At 44.6% G+C, this 13,474-nt stretch overlaps 1 protein-coding gene across 32 annotated transcripts in view; it reads left to right on the top strand.

The window, feature by feature from the left end:
• Positions 1-9,268, top strand: part of LOC141763632 (uncharacterized) — an 11,030-nt gene extending 1,762 nt beyond the window's left edge. Inside the window, exons 2-6 of one of the 32 annotated variants that reach the window (XM_074628137.1) lie at positions 1,868-2,429; positions 5,777-8,694; positions 8,753-8,806; positions 8,844-8,915; positions 9,107-9,268. In XM_074628137.1, the coding sequence (XP_074484238.1) occupies positions 1,998-2,429; positions 5,777-6,910 (1,566 nt within the window). In that variant the 5' untranslated portion in view covers positions 1,868-1,997 and the 3' untranslated portion in view covers positions 6,911-8,694; positions 8,753-8,806; positions 8,844-8,915; positions 9,107-9,268. Of the gene's footprint in view, positions 1-750; positions 1,773-1,867; positions 2,430-5,776 lie in introns of those variants that run through there. The other 31 variants (XM_074628132.1, XM_074628129.1, XM_074628128.1 and 28 more) reach the window with 31 other exon arrangements.
• The last annotated feature ends 4,206 nt before the right edge of the window (positions 9,269-13,474 follow it).

Below are 13,474 nucleotides of genomic sequence, written 5' to 3'. Positions count from 1 at the left end.
GCTGGTGGTGTTGTGTAGCTGGTGTGTAGCTGGTGGTGGTGGTGTGTAGCTGGTGGTGGTGTTGTGTAGCTGCTGGTGGTGTTGTGTAGCAGCTGGTGGTGGTGTGTAGCTGGTGGTGGTGTGTAGCTGGTGGTGTTGTGTAGCTGGTGGTGGTGGTGTGTAGCTGGTGGTGGTGTGTAGCTGGTGGTGGTGTTGTGTAGCTGGTGGTGGTGTTGTGTAGCTGGTGGTGGTGTTGTGTAGCTGGTGGTGGTGTTGTGTAGGTGGTGGTGTTGTGTAGCTGGTGGTGGTGTTGTGTAGCTGGTGGTGGTGTTGTGTAGCTGGTGGTGGTGTTGTGTAGCTGGTGGTGGTGTTGTGTAGCTGGTGGTGGTGTGTAGCTGGTGGTGTTGTGTAGCTGGTGGTGGTGTGTAGCTGGTGGTGTTGTTGTGTAGCTGGTGGTGGTGTGTAGCTGGTGGTGTTGTGTAGCTGGTGGTGGTGTTGTGTAGCTGGTGGTGGTGTTGTGTAGCTGGTGGTGTTGTGTAGCTGGTGGTGTTGTGTAGCTGGTGGTGGTGTTGTGTAGCTGGTGGTGGTGTTGTGTAGCTGGTGGTGGTGTTGTGTAGCTGGTGGTGGTGTTGTGTAGCTGGTGGTGTGTAGCTGGTGGTGTGTAGCTGGTGGTGTGTAGCTGGTGTTGTGTAGCTGGTGGTGTTGTGTAGCTGGTGGTGTTGTGTAGCTGGTGGTGTTGTGTAGCTGGTGGTGTTGTGTAGCTGGTGGTGGTGGTGTGTAGCTGGTGGTGGTGTTGTGTAGCTGGTGGTGTTGTGTAGCTGGTGGTGTGTAGCTGCTGGTGGTGTTGTGTAGCTGGTGGTGTGTAGCTGGTGTTGTGTAGCTGGTGTCGGTGTGTGTCTGTAGTTCAGCGGGTTGAATCTCTTCAGGAGTTCAGTAGTTTAGTTTATTTTAGTTTCCTCCGGAGAGGAACCGACTAACCGCTGGAACCACTGGAACCACTGGAACTAGAGTCTCCCGGTGCTGAACCGGAGGATGTTCCGTTAACGTGGATCCTCTGAGAGCAGAACCACCGACACATCCTCTCACTGACCCGGTTCGGTTCAGTTCTGAGCTGCGAGGCGAGCTGAGGAGCTACCTGACTGTTAGAGACAGGTAACACCGGGACACTACCGGGGACACCGGGACACCTCACCGGGACAGCAGCCGGTACCTCCCGGGTCTGTTCTGGTCCGGTTCTACAGAACAGAGCAGCGGACTGTAGTCTGATGTTAACGGCTGATAGCAGCCTGCTGACTGCTCTGCTCTGCTCTGCTCTGCTCTGTGGAGATATCAGTACTAGTAAAACTACTACTACCACCAATACTCCACTACAAGGACAAGTCCTTCATTGTAAATGTAACTGTAGTACAGGATGTAATCACGTCTAGTAGTCTCCAGTAACAGGATGCTTTGTGCAGTAAAATGTAGTTAAAGTGTGTCAGTATGATCATCTAAATGTAGTTAAATGATCATTAAAGGTCAGTAGTTGTAGTAGTCTCCAGTAACAGGATGCTTTGTGCAGTAAAATGTAGTAAAAATTGAAATAAACAAGTAGAGTACAAGTACCTTGAATTAGTTAAAAACGTAAATGTACTTAGTTACATTCCAGCAGTGGTAGTAGTATTTGTGTCGTGCAGTTTTTCTTACAACCCCCCCCCCTCCCCCACACTTCCATACATCTGGAAGTCAGTTGTCAGAGGTCAAGGGACCCCTTTGAAAATGACCATGACAGTTTTTCCTGGCCAACACGTAGCGTAGGTTTGTGCATATGTATAAATGTATAAATGTTTATGTGTGTATATCTATATATATATATATATGTGATTAATGTTGATGTGTCTTTCTGCAGCCTGGTCACAATCAGGTGTGGGTGGTGACATCAGCAGCGCTCTCAGGGACACGCCCCCTACCTCCCAGGAGGAAGAGGAGGAGGTGTGGCTCCAGGGTGAGGCGAGGAGGATTAGCTCCGCCCCCTCACCATGACGGACTTGGAGGCTGATTGTTTGAGTCTCGGCCTGCCCCCCGAGTGCGGCTCCCCTCCGCCGCCTCTGGACGCCACCCTGCAGGCGGACTGCGGCGCGGGGCCCGACTGCCCCACGCCCACGCTCGGCTCGCTGGCGGCGGAGATCGCCGAGCCGCTGGTGATGCTGCCGTGCGTGAAGAGCGAGCCGGAGGACGGAGACCTGGACCCCATCCGGACCGTGGACCTGTCGGAGATCCAGCCGCTGTCCACCGCCGAGCTGGGCCAGGACCAGATCAAGATGGAGATCAGCGGCCTCGACTACATCAAGTCGGAGCATCACGGTCACCACGGCGACCACCACCTGGGCCACTTCCACCACGGCGACGTCACAGAGCTGGACTACAAGTCGCACTACGAGCCCAGCTCCGTGTTTGACTACATCTCCCAGGTAAAGATGGACCCCGTTCACAAACAGTCCTTTACCTCACCATCAGACATTCCTTTACCATCAGATATTCCTTTACCATCAGACAGTCCTTTACCATCAGACAGTCCTTTACCATCAGACAGTCCTTTACCATCAGACAGTCCTTTACCATCAGACAGTCCTTTACCATCAGACAGTCCTTTACCATCAGACATTCCTTTACCATCAGACAGTCCTTTACCATCAGACAGTCCTTTACCATCAGATATTCCTTTACCATCAGACAGTCCTTTACCATCAGACAGTCCTTTACCATCAGACAGTCCTTTACCATCAGACAGTCCTTTACCATCAGACAGTCCTTTACCATCAGACATTCCTTTACCATCAGACAGTCCTTTACCATCAGACAGTCCTTTACCTCACCATCAGACAGTCCTTTACCATCAGACAGTCCTTTACCATCAGACAGTCCTTTACCATCAGACAGTCCTTTACCATCAGACAGTCCTTTACCATCAGACAGTCCTTTACCATCAGACAGTCCTTTACCTCACCATCAGACAGTCCTTTACCATCAGACAGTCCTTTACCATCAGACAGTCCTTTACCATCAGACAGTCCTTTACCTCACCATCAGACAGTCCTTTACCTCGCCATCAGACAGTCCTTTACCACACCATCAGACAGTCCTTTACCTCACCATCAGACAGTCCTTTACCATCAGACAGTCCTTTACCTCACCATCAGACAGTCCTTTACCTCACCATCAGACAGTCCTTTACCATCAGACAGTCCTTTACCTCACCATCAGACAGTCCTTTACCTCACCATCAGACAGTCCTTTACCATCAGACAGTCCTTTACCTCACCATCAGACAGTCCTTTACCTCACCATCAGACAGTCCTTTACCATCAGACAGTCCTTTACCTCACCATCAGACAGTCCTTTACCATCAGACAGTCCTTTACCTCACCATCAGACAGTCCTTTACCATCAGACAGTCCTTTACCTCACCATCAGACAGTCCTTTACCATCAGACAGTCCTTTACCTCACCATCAGACAGTCCTTTACCTCGCCATCAGACAGTCCTTTACCTCGCCATCAGACAGTCCTTTACCTCACCATCAGACAGTCCTTTACCTCACCATCAGACAGTCCTTTACCATCAGACAGTCCTTTACCTCACCATCAGACAGTCCTTTACCATCAGACAGTCCTTTACCTCACCATCAGACAGTCCTTTACCTCACCATCAGACAGCCCTTTACCTCACCATCAGACAGCCCTTTACCTCACCATCAGACAGTCCTTTACCTCACCATCACACAGTCCTTTACCTCACCATCAGACAGTCCTTTACCATCAGACAGTCCTTTACCATCAGACATTCCTTTACCTCGCCATCAGACAGTCCTTTACCTCACCATCAGACAGTCCTTTACCTCACCATCAGACAGTCCTTTACCTCACCATCAGACAGTCCTTTACCATCAGAGAGTCCTTTACCATCAGACAGTCCTTTACCATCAGACAGTCCTTTACCTCGCCATCAGACAGTCCTTTACCTCACCATCAGACAGTCCTTTACCTCACCATCAGACAGTCCTTTACCTCACCATCAGACAGTCCTTTACCTCACCATCAGACAGTCCTTTACCTCACCATCAGACAGTCCTTTACCTCACCATCACACAGTCCTTTACCTCACCATCACACAGTCCTTTACCTCACCATCACACAGTCCTTTACCTCACCATCAGACAGTCCTTTACCTCACCATCACACAGTCCTTTACCTCACCATCACACAGTCCTTTACCTCACCATCAGACAGTCCTTTACCTCACCATCAGACAGTCCTTTACCTCACCATCACACAGTCCTTTACCTCACCATCACACAGTCCTTTACCTCACCATCACACAGCCCTTTACCTCACCATCAGACAGTCCTTTACCTCACCATCAGACAGCCCTTTACCTCACCATCAGACAGCCCTTTACCTCACCGTCAGACAGTCCTTTACCATCAGACAGTCCTTTACCATCAGACAGTCCTTTACCTCACCATCAGACAGTCCTTTACCATCAGACAGTCCTTTACCTCACCATCAGACAGCCCTTTACCTCACCATCAGACATTCCTTTACCATCAGACAGTCCTTTACCATCAGACAGTCCTTTACCTCGCCATCAGACAGTCCTTTACCTCACCATCAGACAGCCCTTTACCTCACCATCAGACAGCCCTTTACCTCACCATCAGACAGTCCTTTACCATCAGACAGTCCTTTACCTCACCATCAGACAGTCCTTTACCATGAGACAGTCCTTTACCTCACCATCAGACAGTCCTTTACCTCACCATCAGACAGTCCTTTACCATCAGACAGTCCTTTACCATCAGACAGTCCTTTACCATCAGACAGTCCTTTACCTCACCATCAGACAGTCCTTTACCTCACCATCAGACAGTCCTTTACCTCACCATCAGACAGTCCTTTACCATCAGACAGTCCTTTACCATCAGACAGTCCTTTACCATCAGACAGTCCTTTACCATCAGACAGTCCTTTACCTCACCATCAGACAGTCCTTTACCTCACCATCAGACAGTCCTTTACCTCACCATCAGACAGTCCTTTACCTCACCATCAGACAGTCCTTTACCTCACCATCAGACAGTCCTTTACCTCACCATCACACAGTCCTTTACCTCACCATCAGACAGTCCTTTACCTCACCATCAGACAGTCCTTTACCTCACCATCAGACAGTCCTTTACCTCACCATCACACAGTCCTTTACCTCACCATCAGACATCTTGCTGAGCTTCCAGATCTTCAGATTCTTAAGACAGATCCTTTTAGACCGATCCCTGCTGATCCCAGCTCTGTCCTCTGAGCTCTAACAGGAAACAGCTCTGACCTTCTTCCCATGTAGAGACTCTTCCACCATCAGCCATACACTGAGTATTATAGTATTATTATTAGTATTATAAACTGAGTAATATAGTATAGTATTATTATTATGAGTATTATAAACTGAGTAGTATAACATAGTATTATTATTATGAGTATTATAAACTGAGTATTGTAGTATTATTATTATTATGAGTATTATAAACTGATCATTATAGTATTATTATTATTATTATTATTATGAGCATTATAACCTGAGTATTATAGTATTATTATTATTATTATGAGCATTATAACCTGAGTATTATAGTATTATTATGAGTATTATAACCTGAGTATTGTAGTATTATTAGTATTATCTTATTATAATGAGTATTTTCTCTTCCTAGTGTTGAGCGTACCTGTAGTTCTTTGTGAGCAGGCTGTGTGTTGGTGTGTTGCAGGTGACGGACACTCTGGAGTACATCAAGTCGGACCACCACGTGGACCTGCAGTGTTACTACACCGCCGAGCTGAGCTCCCTGAAGTGCGAGTACCCAGAATCCAACACCATGTCCACCCACCTGCAGCACAACAGCCTGGAGTCCATCCACATGGCCGAGCTCCGCACCGAGCTCAACAAGCTGCGACCCGACCCCCTGCTGATGGACGGCGTCGGCAAAACTGAGCCCGAGTTCGGAGGGGGGGCGCTGTACGAGCTGCAGCCGGCGGAGGCGGCGGCCGGGCAGGGAGGAGGCGGCGGCGGAGCGACGACCAAAACCCAGAGCCCGACGGTGAGGAAACCTCGCAACATGCAGGGGGAGAAACCTTTCTCCTGCACGCAGTGCGGCAAGAACTTCAGCACGCTGGGGAACCTGAAAACACACCAGCGCATCCACACCGGCGAGCGGCCCTACACCTGCTCGCAGTGCGGCAAGAGCTTCGGCCAGGCGGGGAACCTCAAACGACATCAGCTGATCCACACGGGCCAGAAGCCGTATGTGTGCGCTCACTGTCCCAAAGGCTTCACCAAGGCCGACGACCTGCGATCGCACCAGCGGCTGCACACCGGCGAGCGCCCCTTCATCTGCGTCACCTGCGGGAAGAGCTTCGGCCAATCGAAAGAGCTGAAGGCTCACCAGCTGAGCCACACGGGCGAGAGGCCGTACTGCTGCCAGCACTGCGGCAAGAGCTTCACCAAGGAGGCCAGCTACCGCAACCACGTCCAGATCCACACGGGCGAGAAGCCCTTCACCTGCTCGCAGTGCGGCAAGACTTTCAGCAACTCTGGCGTGTTAAAAACCCACGAGAAGATCCACTCTGGCGAGCGGCCGTTCGGCTGCACGCAGTGCGGGAAGAGCTTCGGCCGCCTCGGACACCTGAAGGCTCACCAGCAGATCCACACGGGGGAGCGGCCGTTCTCCTGCCCCCACTGTGGGAAGACTTTCAGCCAGTCGGGTCACCTCAAAGCTCACGAGCAGATCCACAAACGAGAGCGCGGGGATACGGCGAGCACCAGCAGCTCCTCGTCCTCCTCATCGTCCTCCAGCAGCAGCGGCGACGGCGGCTGCAGCAGCGTGGGCAGCGACAGCAGCTAAAAGAAACTCAGCACCCTTTAACCTCTCGGAAAAACAAAGTATTATTACTCTTTTTTTATAAATACTATATATAAAGTTTTTTCCTTTTTCTTACTTTTTCATACCTTCTGTGCTCTTTGGCATCGTACGTATCTCTGTGGCCGGCGGACCAAGACTCATTTGCTCTGATGCAAGTGTCTGTGTGTATGTGTGTTCATGTACTGTGAGTCTGTGGACGGCTGTAGATAATCTCTGAACTGGTCTCAGTCCCAGTACTTATGTTGGAGTACTTATATTGGAGTACTTATATTGGAGTACTTACTGATACACAAGCACAAATACTTCAAGGTTTCCTACTTGATGTAGTTTTTTACTGAAGCAGACCAGCAGCTCCTGAACCAGGACTCCGTTTACTGAGAATAATCCACATCAGGTGTTTCCTAAAGCAGTACTTCACAGAGAGTACAAGTACAAGTACACGATGAAGAGTAAAGTGAATGTTTAATGTTTAATGCCTCATCTCAAATGTCTCTAATCAGAATCAGATCCCATCTCCATTCACCAGAAACAAACTAATAATGTCTGAGATTCTAAAGTGATAAATGTACCGGTGTACGGGCCGGTAGATCATCTCTGAACTGGTCTCCGCTGCAGTCAGGACCAAGTCCCAGTACTTATATTGGAGTACTTATGTTGGAATACTTATATTGGAGTACTTATGTTGGAGTACTTATGTTGGAGTACTTATGTTGGAGTACTTATGTTGGAGTACTTATATTGGAGTACTTACTGATACACAAGCACAAATACTTCAAGGTTTCCTACTTGATGTAGTTTTTTACTGAAGCAGACCAGCAGCTCCTGAACCAGGACTCGTTTACTGAGAATGATCCACATTAGAACACTCAGGTGTTTCCTACAGTAGTACCTCAAGAGAGTACACGTAAAAGTACACGATGAATGTTTTATATCGTTCCTTTATGGCCTCATTTCAAATGTCTCTAATCAGGATAAGATCCACTCGTTTTCAGAGAAAACATTTGTAGATTAAAGTCGTAAATTTACGAGAAAAAACACAAATATTCTCTGAGATTCTAAAGTGATCAGAAAAAACTAATATTCTCTGAGGTTAAAGTCGTCAATATATGAGGACTAAAATAGAATATTATGAGATTCTAAAGTCATAAACAGTAGAGATGCACCGATACCACTTTATATCAGACCGAGTACCAGTACTTCCATCTGGGTACTCTCCGATACCGAGTACCGATACGAGTACTTCTCTGAGCCAGAAGACCCTCGTTAACAGCCAGCTGGAGGGTGTGAGCGACACTCTGCAGGAGGAACAGGATTATTGATTATTGATTATTAATAATAATAATGATTATTATTAGTGAACGTGGTTCTGGTTCCGGAGCCTCAGTACACATTGACAGAAGTTAAAGTACGTGTGTGAGTACTTCCTGTTTGAGTGTACTAGTATTTGACGTCCAGATGTGGGTACTGGCAGGCGTACACTCTGTTACTGTACTGTTAGAAACCTCATGATCTCATGCTGATACTGGTATTGATCAGTATTGATCAGTACTGATCAGCATTGATTGATCAGGAGACGCCACAGTGACGATAATCTGACATTCCTTTAAAATCATTCCAGTTAAAACTCAGTTTTCAGCCTCGTTGGGCTCCGTCAGACCAAACCCAGCACACAGGAGCCCAACCAGTCCTCCCAGTCCCTCCAGTCCTCCCAGTCCTCCCAGTCCCTCCAGTCCTCCCAGTCCTCCCAGTCCCCCCAGTCCCTCCCAGTCCTCCCAGTCCCTCCCAGTCCCCCCAGTCCCTCCCAGTCCTCCCAGTCCCTCCCAGTCCTCCCAGTCCCTCCAGTCCTCCCACTCCCTCCAGTCCCTCCAGTCCCTCCCAGTCTTCCCAGTCCTCCCAGTCCCTCCAGTCCTCCCAGTCCCTCCAGTCCTCCCACTCCCTCCAGTCCTCCCAGTCCCTCCAGTCCTCCCAGTCCCTCCCAGTCTTCCCAGTCTTCCCAGTCCTCCCAGTCCCTCCAGTCTTCCCAGTCCTCCCAGTCCCTCCAGTCCTCCCAGTCTTCCCAGTCTTCCCAGTCCTCCCAGTCCTCCCAGTCCTCCCAGTCCCTCCAGTCCTCCCACTCCCTCCAGTCCTCCCCGTCCTCCCAGTCCCTCCCAGTCCTCCCAGTCCCTCCAGTCCTCCCAGTCCCTCCCAGTCCCTCCAGTCCCTCCAGTCCTCCCAGTCCAGATCGCTCACTGTGTATAAATCTTTATTGATTGTCATTCCTAATAAAAGTAAATAAAATTAAAAAGAGGACCATGAAGCAGCATCTTGTACTGAACCAGACTATTAAAGAAACTAATGACACCACCGCCTCTGTTTCAGCTTCTTTACCCGTTTACCCCTTTACCCGTTTACCTGTTTCACCTGAGTCCAACCAGCGAGATGATGCTTTTATTATGACATGTTTCCGATGTTATTATGACACGCTTCTGATGTTATTATGACATGTTTCCGATGTTATTATGACACGCTTCTGATGTTATTATGACATGTTTCCGATGTTATTATGACACGCTTCTGATGTTATTATGACATGTTTCTGATGTTATTATGACACGCTTCTGATGTTATTATGACATGTTTCTGATGTTATTATGACACGCTTCTGATGTTATTATGACATGTTTCCGATGTTATTATGACACGCTTCTGATGTTATTATGACATGTTTCCGATGTTATTATGACACGCTTCTGTTATTATGACATGTTTCCGATGTTATTATGACACGCTTCTGATGTTATTATGACACGCTTCTGATGTTATTATGACACGTTTCCGATGTTATTATGACACGCTTCTGAAGTTATTATGACACGTTATTATGACATGTTTCCGATGTTATTATGACACACTTCTGATGTTATTATGACACGCTTCTGATGTTATTATGACACGCTTCTGATGTTATTATGACACGCTTCTGATGTTATTATGACATGTTTCCGATGTTATTATGACACGCTTCTGATGTTATTATGACACAATTCTGATGTTATTATGACACGTTTCTGATGTTATTATGACACGTTATTATGACACGTTTCTGATGTTATTATGACACGTTATTATGACACGTTTCTGATGTTATGACACGTTTCCAATGTTATTGTGACACGTTTCTGATGTTATGACACGTTTCTGATGGTATTATGACACGTTATTATGACACGTTATGACACGTTTCCAATGTTATTATGACACGTTTCTGATGTTATTATGACCCGTTTCTGATGTTATTATGACACGCTTCTGATGTTATCATGACACGTTTCTGGTTATTATGACACGTTATTATGACACGTTATGACACGTTTCTGATGTTATTATGACACGTTTCTGATGTTATTATGACACGTTTCTGATGTTATTATGACACGTTATTATGACACGTTTCTGATGTTATCATGACACGTTTCTGGTTATTATGACACGTTATTATGACACGTTATGACACGTTTCTGATGTTATTATGACACGCTTCTGATGTTATCATGACACGTTTCTGGTTATTATGACACGTTATTATGACACGTTATGACACGTTTCTGATGTTATTATGACACGTTTCTGATGTTATTATGACACGCTTCTGATGTTATTATGACACGCTTCTGATGTTATCATGACACGTTTCTGGTTATTATGACATGTTATTATGACACGTTATGACACGTTTCTGATGTTATTATGACACGTTTCTGATGTTATTATGACACGCTTCTGATGTTATTATGACACGTTTCTGATGTTATTATGACATGTTTCCGATGTTATTATGACATGTTTCCGATGTTATTATGACATATTTCCGATGTTATTATGACACGCTTCTGATGTTATTATGACACGCTTCTGATGTTATTATGACATGTTTCCGATGTTATGACACGCTTCTGAAGTTATTGACACGTTATTATGACATGTTTCCGATGTTATTATGACACGCTTCTGATGTTATTATGACATGTTTCCGATGTTATTATGACACGCTTCTGATGTTGTTATGACACGCTTCTGATGTTATTATGACATGTTTCCGATGTTATTATGACACGCTTCTGATGTTATTATGACATGTTTCCGATGTTATTATGACACGCTTCTGATGTTATTATGACACGCTTCTGATGTTATTATGACACGTTTCCGATGTTATTATGACACGCTTCTGAAGTTATTATGACACGTTATTATGACATGTTTCCGATGTTATTATGACACACTTCTGATGTTATTATGACACGCTTCTGATGTTATTATGACACGCTTCTGATGTTATTATGACACGCTTCTGATGTTATTATGACATGTTTCCGATGTTATTATGACACGCTTCTGATGTTATTATGACACAATTCTGATGTTATTATGACACGTTTCTGATGTTATTATGACACGTTATTATGACACGTTTCTGATGTTATGACACGTTTCCAATGTTATTGTGACACGTTTCTGATGTTATGACACGTTTCTGATGGTATTATGACACGTTATTATGACACGTTATGAGACGTTTCCAATGTTATTATGACACGTTTCTGATGTTATTATGACACGTTTCTGATGTTATTATGACACGCTTCTGATGTTATCATGACACGTTTCTGGTTATTATGACACGTTATTATGACACGTTATGAAACGTTTCTGATGTTATTATGACACGTTTCTGATGTTATTATGACCCGTTATTATGACACGTTTCTGATGTTATGACACGTTTCCAATGTTATTATGACACGTTTCTGATGTTATTATGACACGTTGCAATGTTATGACACGTTTCTGATGTTATTATGACACGTTTCTGATGTTATTATGACACGTTTCTGATGTTATTATGACACGTTATTATGACACGTTGCAATGTTATGACACGTTTCCAATGTTATTATGACACGTTTCTGATGTTATTATGACACGTTTCTGATGTTATTATGACACGCTTCTGATGTTATTATGACACGATATTATGACACGTTTCTGATGTTATGACACGTTTCTGATGTTATTATGACACGTTTCTGATGTTATGACACGTTTCTGATGTTGTTATGACACGCTTCTGATGTTGTTATGACACGTTTCTGATGTTATGACACGTTTCTGATGTTATGACACGTTTCTGATGTTATTATGACACGTTTCCAATGTTATTATGACACGTTTCTGATGTTATTATGACACGTTTCTGATGTTGTTATGACACGCTTCTGATGTTATTATGACACGTTTCTGATGTTGTTATGACACGTTTCTGATGTTATTATGACACGTTTCTGATGTTATTATGACACGTTATTATGACACGTTTCTGATGTTATTATGACACGTTATTATGACACGTTTCTGATGTTATGACACGTTTCCAATGTTATTGTGACACGTTTCTGATGTTATGACACGTTTCTGATGGTATTATGACACGTTATTATGACACGTTATGACACGTTTCCAATGTTATTATGACACGTTTCTGATGTTATTATGACACGTTTCTGATGTTATTATGACACGCTTCTGATGTTATCATGACACGTTTCTGGTTATTATGACACGTTATTATGACACGTTATGACACGTTTCTGATGTTATTATGACACGTTATTATGACACGTTTCTGATGTTATGACACGTTTCCAATGTTATTATGACACGTTTCTGATGTTATTATGACACGTTATTATGACACGTTGCAATGTTATGACACGTTTCTGATGTTATTATGACACGTTATTATGACACGTTATGACACGTTTCTGATGTTATTATGACACGTTTCTGATGTTATTATGACACGTTTGCAATGTTATGACACGTTTCTGATGTTATTATGACACGTTATTATGACACGTTATGACAAGTTTCTGATGTTATTATGACACGTTTCTGATGTTATTATGACACGTTATTATGACACGTTTCTGATGTTATGACACGTTATGTTATTATGACACGTTTCTGATGTTATTATGACACGCTTCTGATGTTATTATGACACGTTTCTGATGTTATTATGACACGCTTCTGATGTTATTATGACATGTTATTATGACACGCTTCTGATGTTATTATGAAACGCTTCTGATGTTATTATGACACGTTATTATGACACGCTTCTGATGTTATGACACGTTATTATGACACGTTGCTGATGTTATTAGGACACGTTTCTGATGTTATTATGACACGTTATTATGACACGTTTCTGATGTTATTATGACACGTTTCTGATGTTATGACACGATATTATGAAACGTTTCTGATGTTATGACACGTTTCTGATGTTATTATGACACGTTATTATGACACGTTATGACACGTTTCTGATGTTATGACACGTTTCTGATGTTATTATGACATGTTTGCAATGTTATGACACGTTTCTGATGTTATTATGACACGTTATTATGACACGTTATGACATGTTTCTGATGTTATTATGACACGTTTCTGATGTTATTATGACACTTTTCTGATGTTATTATGACACGTTATTATGAC

Source organism: Sebastes fasciatus, unplaced genomic scaffold (assembly GCF_043250625.1).
Source record: "Sebastes fasciatus isolate fSebFas1 unplaced genomic scaffold, fSebFas1.pri Scaffold_105, whole genome shotgun sequence".
Taxonomy (NCBI): domain Eukaryota; kingdom Metazoa; phylum Chordata; class Actinopteri; order Perciformes; family Sebastidae; genus Sebastes; species Sebastes fasciatus.
This window is presented reverse-complemented; position numbering and strand designations above follow the sequence as displayed.